We start from the raw sequence: 15,892 nt of genomic DNA on the forward strand, positions 1-15,892 counted from the left end.
CCGAATGTATAGTGCCAACTGTAAAGTTTGGTGGAAGAGGAATAATGGTCTGGGGCTGTTTTTCATGGTTTGGACTTTGGCCCCTTAGTTCCAGTGAAGGGAAATCTTAACGCTACAGCACAGAATGACATTCAAATCAAATGTTATTTGTCACATGCGCCGAATACAACAGCTTTAGACCTGACAGTGAAAAGCTTACTGACAAGCCCTTAACCAACAACGCAGTTTAAAGAAAAACAAGTGTTGAGTAAAAAAGAAACTGTTAAATAGCAGCAGTACAATAACAGTAGTGAGGCTATATACAGGGTATTACGGTACAGAGTCAATGTGGAGGCTATATACAGGGTATTACGGTACATAGTCAATGTGGAGACTATATACAGGTTATTACGGTACAGAGTCAATGTGGAGGCTATATACAGGGTGTTACGGTACAGAGTCAATGTGGAGGCTAAATACAGGGTATTACGGTACAGAGTCAATGTGGAGGCTATATACAGGGTGTTACGGTACAGAGTCAATGTGGAGACTATATACAGGGTGTTACGGTACAGAGTCAATGTGGAAGCTATATACAGGGTATTACGGTACAGAGTCAATGTGGAGGCTACATACAGGGTATTACGGTACAGAGTCAATGTGGAGGCTATATACAGGGGGTACCAGTACAGAGTCAATGTGGAGGCTATATACAGGGTATTACGGTACAGAGTCAATGTGGAGGCTATATACAGGGGGTACCGGTACAGAGTCAATGTGGAGGCTATATACAGGGGGTACCGGTACAGAGTCAATGCGGAGGCTATATACACAGGGTATTACGGTAAAGAGTCAATGTGGAGGCTATATACAGGGGGGTACCGGTACAGAGTCAATGTGGAGGCTATATACAGGGTGTTACGGTAAAGAGTCAATGTGGAGGCTATATGCAGGGTATTACGGTACAGAGTCAATGTGGAGGCTATATACAGGGGGTACCAGTACAGAGTCAATGTGGAGGCTATATACAGGGGGTACCAGTACAGAGTCAATGTGGAGGCTATATACAGGGTGTTACGGTACAGAGTCAATGTGGAGGTTATATACAGGGGGCACCGGTACAGAGTCAATGTGCGGGGGCACCGTTTAGTTGACGTAATTGAGGTAATATGTACATGTAGGTAGAGTTAAAGTGAAGGAAAGTTGGCCCCAGTGATGTACCCTCTGTAGTGCCTTGCATGATGCAACCAGTCAGGATGATCTCGATGGTGCAGCTGTAGAACTTTTTAATGATCTGAGGACCCATGCCAAATCTTTTCAGTCTCCTGAGGGAGAATAGGCTTTGTTGTGCCCTCTTCACAACTGTCCTGGTGTGTTTGGACCATGTTAGTTTGTTGGTGATGAAACTCTCGACCCGCTCCACTATAGCCCCGTCGATGAGAATGGGGGCGTGCTCGGGTCTCCTTTTCCTGTAGTCCACAATCATCTCCTTAGTCTTGGTTACGTTGAGGGAGAGGTTGTTGTCCTGGCACCACACGGCCAGGTCTCTGACCTCCTCCCTCCCTGTAGGCTGTCTCATCGTTGTTGGTGATCAGGTCTACCACTGTTGTGTCATCAGCAAACTTAATGATGGTGTTGGAGTCGTGCCTGGCAGTTCAGTCATGAGTGAACAGGGAGTACAGGGGGGGACTGAGCACGCACCCCTGAGGGGCCCCCGTGTTGAGGATCAGCGTGACGGATGTGTTGCTACCTATCCTTACAACCTGGGGGCGGCCCGTCAGGAAGTCCAGGATCCAGTTGCAGAGGGAGGTGTTTAGTCCCAGGGTCCTTAGCTTAGTGATGAGCTTTGAGTGCACTATGGTGTTGAACGCTGAGCTGTAGTCAATGAACAGCATTCTCACATAGGTGTTCCTTTTGTTCAGGTGTGAAAGGGCAGTGTGGAGTGCAATAGAGCTCGCATCATCTGTGGATCTGTTGGGGTGGTAGGCAAATTGGAGTGGGTCTAGGGTTTCTGGGATAATGGGGTTGATGTGGGCCCTGACCAGCCTTTCAAAGCACTTCATGGCTACAGACGTGAGTATTATGGGTCAGTAGTCACTTAGGCAGGTTACCTTAGTGTTCTTGGGCACAGAGACTATGGTGGTCTGCTTGAAACATGTTGGTATTACAGACTCAGTCAGGGACATGTTGAAAATGTCAGTGAAGATACTTGCCAGTTGGTCAGCACATGCCCGGAGCACACGTCCTGGTAATCCGCCTGGCCGATTTAAGTTTCCTTGCATTAAAGACCCCGGCCACTAGGAGCACCACCTCTGGATGAGTGTTTTCCTGTTTGATTATGGCCTATTACAGCTTGTTGAGTGCAGTCTTAGTGCCAGCATTGGTTTGTGGTGGTAGATAGACAGTTACGAAAAATATAGATAAACTCTTGGTAAATAGTGTGGTCTACAGCTTATCATGAAATACTCTACCTCAGGTGACCTTGAGACTTAATATTAGATTTCGTGCACCAGCTGTCATTGACAAAAAGACAGACCTCCACCCCTTGTCTTTCCGGAGGCAGTATAAACCCAGCTAGCTGTATTTTATCTGTGTCGTTGTTACAGCCACGACTCGGTGAAACATAAGACATTACAGTTTTTAATGTCCCATTTGTAGGATATTCATGATCGTAGCTTGTCTATTTTGTTATCCATTTGTACGTCAGCTAATAGGACTGATGGTAGAGGCAGATTACACCCATTCGCCGTCGGATCCTTACAAGGCACCCTGACCTACGTCCCGATATCTCCATCTCTTTCTCCTGTCGGATCCTTACCAGGCACCCCGACCTACGTCCCGATATCTCCATCTCTTTCTCCTGTCGGATCCTTACGAGGCACCCCGACCTACGTCCCGATATCTCCATCTCTTTATCTTGCAAATGACGATGTCTGAAGTAAATCCTTTGCGTCCGACTCGTTAAAGAAAAAATCTTTGTCCAGTACGAGGTGAGTTATCGCTGTCCTGATATCTAGAAGGACTTTTCGGTCATAAGTGGCTAATATCTAGGACTTTTCGGTCATAAGTGGCAGAAACATAATGTACAAAATAAGTTACAAATAACGCACAAAAACACGCACAATTGGTTAAGAGCCCTTAAAACGGCAGCCATCTCCTCCGGTGCCATTAGTTATTCTAGACCATTCTGTGCTTCCAACTTTGTGGCAACAGTTTGGGGAAGGCCCTTTCCCGTTTCAGCATGAGAAGTCCCCTAGTGCACAAAGTGAGGTCCATACAGAAATGGTTTGTCGAGATCGAACACCTCTGGGATGAATGGTCAACCCCATCGAACACCTCTGGGATGAATGGTCAACCCCATCGAACACCTCTGGGATGAATGGTCAACCCCATCGAACACCTCTGGGATGAATGGTCAACCCCATCGAACACCTCTGGGATGAATGGTCAACCCCATCGAACACCTCTGGGATGAATTGGAACACAGACTGCGAGCCAGGCCTAATCGCCCAACATAAATGCCCGACCTCACTAATGCTCTTGTGGCTGAATGGAAGCAAGTCCCTGCAGCAATGTTCCAACAGTGGAGGCTGTTGTAGTAGCAAAGATGGGGACCAATTCCCTTTTAAAGCCCATGATTTTGGAATGAGATGTTCGACATGCAGGTGTCCACATAGTTTTGGTCATGTAGTGTATCTGTTTAGCCAATCACCATTGTTCTTTCCCTTGACGAAGCCCTCCCACTCTCTGAACCAGCCACTCACCATTGTCCTTTCCCTTGACGAAGCCCTCCCACTCTCTGAACCAGCCACTCACCATTGTCCTTTCCCTTGACGAAGCCCTCCCACTCTCTGAACCAGCCACTCACCATTGTCCTTTCCCTTGACGAAGCCCTCCCACTCTCTGAACCATCCACTCACCATTGTCCTTTCCCTTGACGAAGCCCTCCCACTCTCTGGAACCAGCCACTCACCATAGTCCTTTCCCTTGACGAAGCCCTCCCACTCTCTGAACCAGCCACTCACCATTGTTCTTTCCCTTGACGAAGCCCTCCCTATCTCTGAACCAACCACTCACCATTGTTCTTTTCCTTGACAACGCCCTCCCACTCTCTGAACCAGCCACTCACCATTGTCCTTTCCCTTGAAAAAGCCCTCCCACTCTCTGAACCAGCCACTCACCATAGTCCTTTCCCTTGACGAAGCCCTCCCACTCTCTGAACCAGCCACTCACCATTGTTCTTTCCCTTGACGAAGCCCTCCCTATCTCTGAACCAGCCACTCACCATTGTTCTTTCCCTTGAGGAAGCCCTCCCACTCTGAACCAACCACTCACCATTGTTCTTTCCCTTGACAACGCCCTCCCACTCTCTGAACCAGCCACTCACCATTGTTCTTTCCCTTGACGAAGCCCTCCCACTCTCTGAACCAACCACTCACCATTGTTCTTTCCCTTGACGAAGCCCTCCCACTCTCTGAACCACTGCATGCTGATGCAGTAGATGATCAGTGGAGACTCCTCCTCTTGAAACGCCTTGTTCAGCTGAACAGAGGAAGGAAGAGGGGATGGGGGGAGAGAGGGGATGGAAGGGGAGGATAGGGAGAAGAGCGAGGGAAGGGGAGAGGATGGGAAGAAAGAGATTTGAGAGAGAAAGTTTATCATTTAAATTAATTGAGAACATTAAAACAGGTGTGTTAGTGCTGGGGTGGAAGAAATCCTGCAAAGGAAAGTATCCGTGATCCGTCCTTACCCGGACAAACATGTCCAGCTCTGTCCTGCGTCTCTTCTCCAGCTTCTCAATCTCTGTCTGACAAGTGTGACACACATACAGGTGGTTGACAGCAGGCCCGCCTCCGTACCTAGACAACAAACCAATCACAGCTCAGTATCACACCTTGACCAGACTAATCACAGCTCAGTAACACACCTTGACAGACCATTTACAGCTTAGTAAAACCCTGACAGACCAATCACAGCTTAGTAACACACATTGACAGACCATTCACAGCTCAGTAACACACCCTGACAGACCAATCACAGCTTAGTAACACACATTGACAGACCAATCACAGCTTAGTAACACACATTGACAGACCATTCACAGCTTAGTAACACACCCTGACAGACCATTCACAGCTTAGTAAAACATTGACAGACCATTCACAGCTTAGTAACACACTGTGACAGACCAATCACAGCCTAGTAAAACCTTGACAGACCAATCACAGCTTAGTAAAACCTTGACAGACCAATCACAGCTTAGTAAAACCTTGACAGACCAATCACAGCTTAGTAAAACCTTGACACACCAATCACAGCTTAGTAACACACATTGACAGACCATTCACAGCTTAGTAACACACTGTGACAGACCATTCACAGCTTAGTAACACACCCTGACAGACCAATCACAGCTTAGTAACACACATTGACAGACCATTCACAGCTTAGTAACACACTGTGACAGACCAATCACGACTTAGTAACAACTTGACAGACCAACCACAGCCTAGTAAAACCTTGACAGACCAATCACAGCTTAGTAAAACCTTGACAGACCAATCACAGCTTAGTAAAACATTGACAGACCAATCACAGCTTAGTAAAACCTTGACAGACCAATCACAGCTTAGTAAAACCTTGACAGACCAATCAAGTTTAGTAACACCTAGACCAGGGACCACAGTCCCAGAATTCAGTCGTTGAAACACAGCTGAGTGAATAAACCTCTCAGAACCAGTAAGCACTCCCCTTAGCCGCATGCGATGCCAGGAGACGGCCGTCGTGCTATCTGACGTCAGACAAAGCTCCTCGCCGTAAAAATACACCTTATAAACCACGACTTTAGCAACTATGGGTACGGTTACACTGACACAATAATGTGATTATTGTGACTAACTCTTGATTAATTAATATAGGTTTGATTAAAACATCGTATGCAAGAAAAAGGATTTCCCTAACATTCCTGTTTAATACTCTGCCATGTAAACGTAGTCAATAATCCCACTTAATGCCGGTACCGTGTAGCTGCATGAAGCTGACCTGCTGTAGAGGTGGTCCCACGCGTTCTGAGGCAGCATCACTACCAGATCGTCGATGAACGCGGCCTTGGCAGGCGGCACGCCTGACAACACAACATTTAAAAAGATCTTCGTCACATGTCATTATGGGTAATGGGTACCACTAACATTTACATCACCCAATATCCTCTGTAAACATGGATTCATTTGTTCTTTATTTCCCCCAGTTGCTTTGGCTGACTGGCTGTCTGACTGGCTGTCTGACTGGCTGTCTGACTGGCTGTCTGGCTGTCTGGCTGACTGGCTGGCTGGCTGACTGACTGGCTGGCTGACTGACTGGCTGGCTGACTGGCTGGCTGACTGGCTGTCTGGCTGACTGGCTGTCTGTCTGACTGGCTGTCTGACTGGCTGTCTGACTGGCTGTCTGACTGTCTGTCTGACTGTCTGACTGGCTGATTCAGATAGAGACAGACATGGATAGTTGGAAAGATAAAAGTCCATAGCTCCGTACCTCCGTGTGAGCAGAGGAAGTCGTCATTGGAGATGGGTCCCGGCTCAGCGAAGGTCTTGAACTTGTTGAGCCATTGTCTGGAGACGTAGAACTGTAGCAGGCTGGGCTCCGTCACGCCGAGTAGACCCGTCACCTTCCTCCTCTCCTTCAGCGCCTCCTCGTTGCTCTTCCTGGAGGGACACAAACAGTTCACATTAGTAACCGTGCACTAAATCAACTAAGCGGATGTGGTCGGTACCAGAGCACGGAAACTTCCTGTTTACAGAAAACAAGAAAATGATCATCTGGTAAAACTGGCACGGCCTCCAGAGGCGGCTCTAATCCAGATTAGAATTCTGCTGTTGATGTCTAGAGGAAGGATGTCACCCCACTGTGAAGGATTAAGTCTCATAACTGTTCTTAGTGTGGTGGTCTTACGCTGTGTTGCTTTGTGTGATAAGTCCTCTTCTATCAAACCACTCCTAGAGGAGGAGGAGGTGGTTCTAATAATACCACTCTCCTAGAAGAGGAGGAGGTGGTTCTAATAATACCACTCTCCTAGAAGAGGAGGAGGTGGTTCTAATAATACCACTCTCCTAGAGGAGGAGGAGGTGGTTCTAATAATACCACTCTCCTAGAGGAGGAGGAGGTGGTTCTAATAATACCACTCTCCTAGAGGAGGAGGAGGTGGTTCTAATAATACCACTCTCCTAGAGGAGGAGGAGGTGGTTCTAATAATACCACTCTCCTAGAGGAGGAGGAGGTGGTTCAAAAAATACCACTCTCCTAGAGGAGGAGGAGGTGGTTCTAATAATACCACTCTCCTAGAGGAGGAGGAGGTGGTTCTAATAATACCACTCTCCTAGAGGAGGAGGAGGTGGTTCTAATAATACCACTCTCCTAGAGGAGGAGGAGGTGGTTCTAATAATACCACTCTCCTAGAGGAGGAGGAGGTGGTTCTAATAATACCACTCTCCTAGAGGAGGAGGAGGTGGTTCTAATAATACCACTCTCCTAGAGGAGGAGGAGGTGGTTCTAATAATACCACTCTCCTAGAGGAGGAGGAGGTGGTTCTAATAATACCACTCTCCTAGAGGAGGAGGAGGTGGTTCAAAAAATACCACTCTCCTAGAGGAGGAGGAGGTGGTTCTAATAATACCACTCTCCTAGAGGAGGAGGAGGTGGTTCTAATAATACCACTCTCCTAGAGGAGGAGGAGGTGGTTCTAATAATACCACTCTCCTAGAGGAGGAGGAGGTGGTTCTAATAATACCACTCTCCTAGAGGAGGAGGAGGTGGTTCTAATAATACCACTCTCCTAGAGGAGGAGGAGGTGGTTCTAATAATACCACTCTCCTAGAGGAGGAGGAGGTGGTTCTAATAATACCACTCTCCTAGAGGAGGAGGAGGTGGTTCTAATAATACCACTCTCCTAGAGGAGGAGGTGGTTATAGTAATACCACTCTCCTAGAGGAGGAGGAGGTAGTTATAATAATACCACTCTCCTAGAGGAGGAGGAGGTGGTGGTTATAATAATACCACTCTCCTAGAGGAGGAGGAGGTAGTTATAATAATACCACTCTCCTAGAGGAGGAGGAGGTGGTGGTTATAATAATACCACTCTCCTAGAGGAGGAGGAGGTAGTTATAATAATACCACTCCTAGAGGAGGAGGAGGTAGTTATAATAATACCACTCTCCTAGAGGAGGAGGAGGTAGTTATAATAATACCACTCCTAGAGGAGGTAGTTATAATAATACCACTCCTAGAGGAGGAGGAGGTAATTATAATAATACCACTCCTAGAGGAGGAGGAGGTGGTTATAATAATACCACTCTCCTAGAGGAGGAGGAGGTAGTTATAATAATACCACTCTCCTAGAGGAGGAGGAGGTGGTTCTAATAATACCACTCTCCTAGAGGAGGAGGAGGTGGTTCTAATAATACCACTCTCCTAGAGGAGGAGGTGGTTATAGTAATACCACTCTCCTAGAGGAGGAGGAGGTAGTTATAATAATACCACTCTCCTAGAGGAGGAGGAGGTGGTGGTTATAATAATACCACTCTCCTAGAGGAGGAGGAGGTAGTTATAATAATACCACTCTCCTAGAGGAGGAGGAGGTGGTGGTTATAATAATACCACTCTCCTAGAGGAGGAGGAGGTAGTTATAATAATACCACTCCTAGAGGAGGAGGAGGTAGTTATAATAATACCACTCTCCTAGAGGAGGAGGAGGTAGTTATAATAATACCACTCCTAGAGGAGGTAGTTATAATAATACCACTCCTAGAGGAGGAGGAGGTAGTTATAATAATACCACTCCTAGAGGAGGAGGTGGTTATAATAATACCACTCTCCTAGAGGAGGAGGAGGTAGTTATAATAATACCACTCCTAGAGGAGGAGGAGGTAGTTATAATAATACCACTCCTAGAGGAGGAGGAGGTAGTTATAATAATACCACTCTCCTAGAGGAGGAGGAGGTGGTTATAATAATACCACTCCTGGAGGAGGAGGTAGTTATAATAATACCACTCTCCTAGGGGAGGAGGAGGTAGTTATAATAATACCACTCTCCTAGAGGAGGAGGAGGTAGTTATAATAATACCACTCCTAGAGGAGGAGGAGGTGGTTATAATAATACCACTCTCCTAGAGGAGGTGGTTATAATAATACCACTCTCCCAGAGGAGGTGGTTATAATAATACCACTCTCCTAGAGGAGGTGGTTATAATAATACCACTCTCCTAGAGGAGGAGGAGGTAGTTATAATAATACCACTCTCCTAGAGGAGGAGGAGGTAGTTATAATAATACCACTCTCCTAGAGGAGGAGGAGGTAGTTATAATAATACCACTCTCCTAGAGGAGGTGGTTATAATAATACCACTCTCCTAGAGGAGGAGGAGGTGGTTATAATAATACCACTCTCCTAGAGGAGGAGGAGGTAGTTATAATAATACCACTCCTAGAGGAGGAGGAGGTAGTTATAATAATACCACTCTCCTAGAGGAGGAGGAGGTAGTTATAATAATACCACTCTCCTAGAGGAGGAGGAGGTAGTTATAATAATACCACTCCTAGAGGAGGAGGAGGTGGTTATAATAATACCACTCCTAGAGGAGGAGGAGGTGGTTATAATAATACCACTCCTAGAGGAGGAGGAGGTGGTTATAATAATACCACTCCTGGAGGAGGAGGTGGTTATAATAATACCACTCTCCTAGAGGAGGAGGTGGTTATAATAATACCACTCTCCTAGAGGAGGAGGAGGTAGTTATAATAATACCACTCTCCTAGAGGAGGAGGAGGTGGTTATAATAATACCACTCTCCTAGAGGAGGAGGAGGTAGTTATAATAATACCACTCTCCTAGAGGAGGAGGAGGTAGTTATAATAATACCACTCCTAGAGGAGGAGGAGGTAGTTATAATAATACCACTCCTAGAGGAGGAGGAGGTAGTTATAATAATACCACTCCTGGAGGAGGAGGAGGTGGTTCTAATAATACCACTCTCCTAGAGGAGGAGGAGGTAGTTATAATAATACCACTCCTAGAGGAGGAGGAGGTAGTTATAATAATACCACTCCTGGAGGAGGAGGTAGTTATAATAATACCACTCTCCTAGAGGAGGAGGAGGTAGTTATAATAATACCACTCTCCTAGAGGAGGAGGAGGTGGTTCAAAAAATACCACTCTCCTAGAGGAGGAGGAGGTGGTTCTAATAATACCACTCTCCTAGAGGAGGAGGAGGTGGTTCTAATAATACCACTCTCCTAGAGGAGGAGGAGGTGGTTTTAATAATACCACTCTCCTAGAGGAGGAGGTGGTTCTAATAATACCACTCTCCTAGAGGAGGAGGAGGTGGTTCTAATAATACCACTCTCCTAGAGGAGGAGGAGGTGGTTCTAATAATACCACTCTCCTAGAGGAGGAGGAGGTGGTTCTAATAATACCACTCTCCTAGAGGAGGAGGAGGGGGTTCTAATAATACCACTCTCCTAGAGGAGGAGGAGGTGGTTCTAATAATACCACTCTCCTAGAGGAGGAGGTGGTTATAATAATACCACTCTCCTAGAGGAGGAGGAGGTAGTTATAATAATACCACTCTCCTAGAGGAGGAGGAGGTGGTGGTTATAATAATACCACTCTCCTAGAGGAGGAGGTGGTAGTTATAATAATACCACTCTCCTAGAGGAGGAGGAGGTGGTGGTTATAATAATACCACTCTCCTAGAGGAGGAGGAGGTAGTTATAATAATACCACTCCTAGAGGAGGAGGAGGTAGTTATAATAATACCACTCCTAGAGGAGGAGGAGGTAGTTATAATAATACCACTCCTAGAGGAGGAGGAGGTAGTTATAATAATACCACTCTCCTAGAGGAGGAGGAGGTAGTTATAATAATACCACTCTCCTAGAGGAGGAGGAGGTGGTTATAATAATACCACTCCTGGAGGAGGAGGTAGTTATAATAATACCACTCTCCTAGAGGAGGAGGAGGTAGTTATAATAATACCACTCTCCTAGAGGAGGAGGTGGTAGTTATAATAATACCACTCCTAGAGGAGGAGGAGGTGGTTATAATAATACCACTCTCCTAGAGGAGGTGGTTATAATAATACCACTCTCCTAGAGGAGGAGGAGGTAGTTATAATAATACCACTCTCCTAGAGGAGGAGGAGGTAGTTATAATAATACCACTCTCCTAGAGGAGGAGGAGGTAGTTATAATAATACCACTCTCCTAGAGGAGGTGGTTATAATAATACCACTCTCCTAGAGGAGGAGGAGGTGGTTATAATAATACCACTCTCCTAGAGGAGGAGGAGGTAGTTATAATAATACCACTCTCCTAGAGGAGGAGGAGGTAGTTATAATAATACCACTCTCCTAGAGGAGGAGGAGGTAGTTATAATAATACCACTCCTAGAGGAGGAGGTAGTTATAATAATACCACTCTCCTAGAGGAGGAGGAGGTGGTTATAATAATACCACTCCTAGAGGAGGAGGTAGTTATAATAATACCACTCTCCTAGAGGAGGAGGAGGTAGTTATAATAATACCACTCCTGGAGGAGGAGGTAGTTATAATAATACCACTCCTGGAGGAGGAGGTAGTTATAATAATACCACTCTCCTAGAGGAGGAGGAGGTAGTTATAATAATACCACTCTCCTAGAGGAGGAGGAGGTAGTTATAATAATACCACTCCTAGAGGAGGAGGAGGTAGTTATAATAATACCACTCCTAGAGGAGGAGGAGGTAGTTATAATAATACCACTCCTAGAGGAGGAGGAGGTAGTTATAATAATACCACTCTCCTAGAGGAGGAGGTAGTTATAATAATACCACTCTCCTAGAGGAGGAGGAGGTAGTTATAATAATACCACTCTCCTAGAGGAGGAGGAGGTAGTTATAATAATACCACTCTCCTAGAGGAGGAGGAGGTAGTTATAATAATACCACTCTCCTAGAGGAGGAGGAGGTAGTTATAATAATACCACTCCTAGAGGAGGAGGAGGTAGTTATAATAATACCACTCCTAGAGGAGGAGGAGGTAGTTATAATAATACCACTCCTAGAGGAGGAGGAGGTAGTTATAATAATACCACTCCTAGAGGAGGAGGAGGTAGTTATAATAATACCACTCCTGGAGGAGGAGGTAGTTATAATAATACCACTCTCCTAGAGGAGGAGGAGGTAGTTATAATAATACCACTCTCCTAAAGGAGGAGGAGGTGGTTCAAAAAATACCACTCTCCTAGAGGAGGAGGAGGTGGTTCTAATAATACCACTCTCCTAGAGGAGGAGGAGGTGGTTCTAATAATACCACTCTCCTAGAGGAGGAGGAGGTGGTTCTAATAATACCACTCTCCTAGAGGAGGAGGAGGTGGTTCTAATAATACCACTCTCCTAGAGGAGGAGGAGGTGGTTCTAATAATACCACTCTCCTAGAGGAGGAGGAGGTGGTTCTAATAATACCACTCTCCTAGAGGAGGAGGAGGTGGTTCTAATAATACCACTCTCCTAGAGGAGGAGGAGGTGGTTCTAATAATACCACTCTCCTAGAGGAGGAGGAGGTGGTTCTAATAATACCACTCTCCTAGAGGAGGAGGAGGTGGTTCTAATAATACCACTCTCCTAGAGGAGGAGGAGGTGGTTCTAATAATACCACTCTCCTAGAGGAGGAGGAGGTGGTTCTAATAATACCACTCTCCTAGAGGAGGAGGAGGTGGTTCTAATAATACCACTCTCCTAGAGGAGGAGGTGGTTATAATAATACCACTCTCCTAGAGGAGGAGGAGGTAGTTATAATAATACCACTCTCCTAGAGGAGGAGGAGGTGGTGGTTATAATAATACCACTCTCCTAGAGGAGGAGGAGGTAGTTATAATAATACCACTCTCCTAGAGGAGGAGGTGGTGGTGGTTATAATAATACCACTCTCCTAGAGGAGGAGGAGGTAGTTATAATAATACCACTCCTAGAGGAGGAGGAGGTAGTTATAATAATCCCACTCTCCTAGAGGAGGAGGAGGTAGTTATAATAATACCACTCCTAGAGGAGGTAGTTATAATAATACCACTCCTAGAGGAGGAGGAGGTAGTTATAATAATACCACTCCTAGAGGAGGAGGAGGTGGTTATAATAATACCACTCTCCTAGAGGAGGAGGAGGTAGTTATAATAATACCACTCCTAGAGGAGGAGGAGGTAGTTATAATAATACCACTCCTAGAGGAGGAGGAGGTAGTTATAATAATACCACTCTCCTAGAGGAGGAGGAGGTGGTTATAATAATACCACTCCTGGAGGAGGAGGTAGTTATAATAATACCACTCTCCTAGAGGAGGAGGAGGTAGTTATAATAATACCACTCCTAGAGGAGGAGGAGGTGGTTATAATAATACCACTCTCCTAGAGGAGGTGGTTATAATAATACCACTCTCCTAGAGGAGGAGGAGGTAGTTATAATAATACCACTCTCCTAGAGGAGGAGGAGGTAGTTATAATAATACCACTCTCCTAGAGGAGGTGGTTATAATAATACCACTCTCCTAGAGGAGGAGGAGGTGGTTATAATAATACCACTCTCCTAGAGGAGGAGGAGGTAGTTATAATAATACCACTCTCCTAGAGGAGGAGGAGGTAGTTATAATAATACCACTCTCCTAGAGGAGGAGGAGGTAGTTATAATAATACCACTCCTAGAGGAGGAGGAGGTAGTTATAATAATACCACTCCTGGAGGAGGAGGTAGTTATAATAATACCACTCTCCTAGAGGAGGAGGAGGTAGTTATAATAATACCACTCTCCTAGAGGAGGAGGAGGTAGTTATAATAATACCACTCCTAGAGGAGGAGGAGGTAGTTATAATAATACCACTCCTAGAGGAGGAGGAGGTAGTTATAATAATACCACTCCTAGAGGAGGAGGAGGTAGTTATAATAATACCACTCCTAGAGGAGGAGGAGGTAGTTATAATAATACCACTCCTGGAGGAGGAGGAGGTAGTTATAATAATACCACTCCTGGAGGAGGAGGTAGTTATAATAATACCACTCTCCTAGAGGAGGAGGAGGTAGTTATAATAATACCACTCTCCTAGAGGAGGAGGAGGTAGTTATAATAATACCACTCCTAGAGGAGGAGGAGGTAGTTATAATAATACCACTCCTAGAGGAGGAGGAGGTAGTTATAATAATACCACTCCTAGAGGAGGTGGTTATAATACCACTCCTAGAGGAGGAGGAGGTAGTTATAATAATACCACTCCTAGAGGAGGAGGAGGTAGTTATAATAATACCACTCTCCTAGAGGAGGAGGAGGTAGTTATAATAATACCACTCCTAGAGGAGGAGGAGGTGGTTCTAATAATACCACTCTCCTAGAGGAGGAGGAGGTAGTTATAATAATACCACTCTCCTAGAGGAGGAGGAGGTAGTTATAATAATACCACTCTCCTAGAGGAGGAGGAGGTAGTTATAATAATACCACTCCTAGAGGAGGAGGAGGTAGTTATAATAATACCACTCCTAGAGGAGGAGGAGGTAGTTATAATAATACCACTCCTAGAGGAGGAGGAGGTAGTTATAATAATACCACTCCTAGAGGAGGAGGAGGTAGTTATAATAATACCACTCCTAGAGGAGGAGGAGGTAGTTATAATAATACCACTCCTAGAGGAGGAGGTAGTTATAATAATACCACTCCTAGAGGAGGAGGAGGTAGTTATAATAATACCACTCCTAGAGGAGGAGGAGGTAGTTATAATAATACCACTCCTAGAGGAGGAGGAGGTAGTTATAATAATACCACTCCTAGAGGAGGAGGAGGTAGTTATAATAATACCACTCCTAGAGGAGGAGGAGGTAGTTATAATAATACCACTCTACTAGAGGAGGAGGAGGTAGTTATAATAATACCACTCTCATAGAGGAGGAGGAGGTGGTTATAATAATACCACTCTTGGAGGAGGAGGAGGTAGTTATAATAATACCACTCTCCTAGAGGAGGAGGAGGTAGTTATAATAATACCACTCCTAGAGGAGGAGGTAGTTATAATAATACCACTCTCCTAGAGGAGGAGGAGGTAGTTATAATAATACCACTCCTAGAGAAGGAGGTAGTTATAATAATACCACTCTCCTAGAGGAGGAGGTAGTTATAATAATACCACTCCTAGAGGAGGAGGAGGTAGTTATAATAATACCACTCCTAGAGGAGGAGGAGGTAGTTATAATAATACCACTCCTGGAGGAGGAGGTAGTTATAATAATACCACTCTCCTAGAGGAGGAGGAGGTGGTTATAATAATACCACTCTCCTAGAGGAGGAGGTAGTTATAATAATACCACTCCTAGAGGAGGAGGAGGTGGTTATAATAACACCACTCCTAGAGGAGGAGGAGGTGGTTATAATAACACCACTCCTAGAGGAGGAGGAGGTGGTTATAATAACACCACTCCTAGAGGAGGAGGTAGTTATAATAATACCACTCCTAGAGGAGGAGGAGGTAGTTATAATAATACCACTCCTAGAGGAGGAGGTAGTTATAACAATACCACTCTCCTAGAGGAGGAGGAGGTAGTTATAATAATACCACTCTCCTAGAGGAGGAGGAGGTAGTTATAATAATACCACTCTCCTAGAGGAGGAGGAGGTGGTTATAATAATACCACTCTCCTAGAGGAGGAGGAGGTGGTTATAATAATACCACTCTCCTAGAGGAGGAGGAGGTAGTTATAATAATACCACTCCTAGAGGAGGTAGTTATAATAATACCACTCCTAGAGGAGGAGGAGGTAGTTATAATAATACCACTCCTAGAGGAGGAGGAGGTAGTTATAATAATACCACTCTCCTAGAGGAGGTAGTTATAATACTACCACTCCTAGAGGAGG

At 45.3% G+C, this 15,892-nt stretch overlaps 1 protein-coding gene across 1 annotated transcript in view; it reads right to left on the reverse strand.

Moving 5' to 3' along the window:
* LOC139377210 (ubiquitin carboxyl-terminal hydrolase 33-like) overlaps positions 1–15,892 on the reverse strand; it is a 76,872-nt gene that overhangs the window by 1,333 nt on the left and 59,647 nt on the right. The window contains exons 20-23 of the mRNA XM_071120210.1: positions 6,511–6,680; positions 6,022–6,103; positions 4,730–4,838; positions 4,419–4,521 (exon numbers count right to left, since the gene is read on the reverse strand). Coding sequence (XP_070976311.1) covers positions 4,419–4,521; positions 4,730–4,838; positions 6,022–6,103; positions 6,511–6,680 — 464 coding nt within the window. The remainder of the gene's footprint in view (positions 1–4,418; positions 4,522–4,729; positions 4,839–6,021; positions 6,104–6,510; positions 6,681–15,892) is intronic.

This window comes from Oncorhynchus clarkii, chromosome 20 (genome assembly GCF_045791955.1).
Source record: "Oncorhynchus clarkii lewisi isolate Uvic-CL-2024 chromosome 20, UVic_Ocla_1.0, whole genome shotgun sequence".
NCBI lineage: Eukaryota > Metazoa > Chordata > Actinopteri > Salmoniformes > Salmonidae > Oncorhynchus > Oncorhynchus clarkii.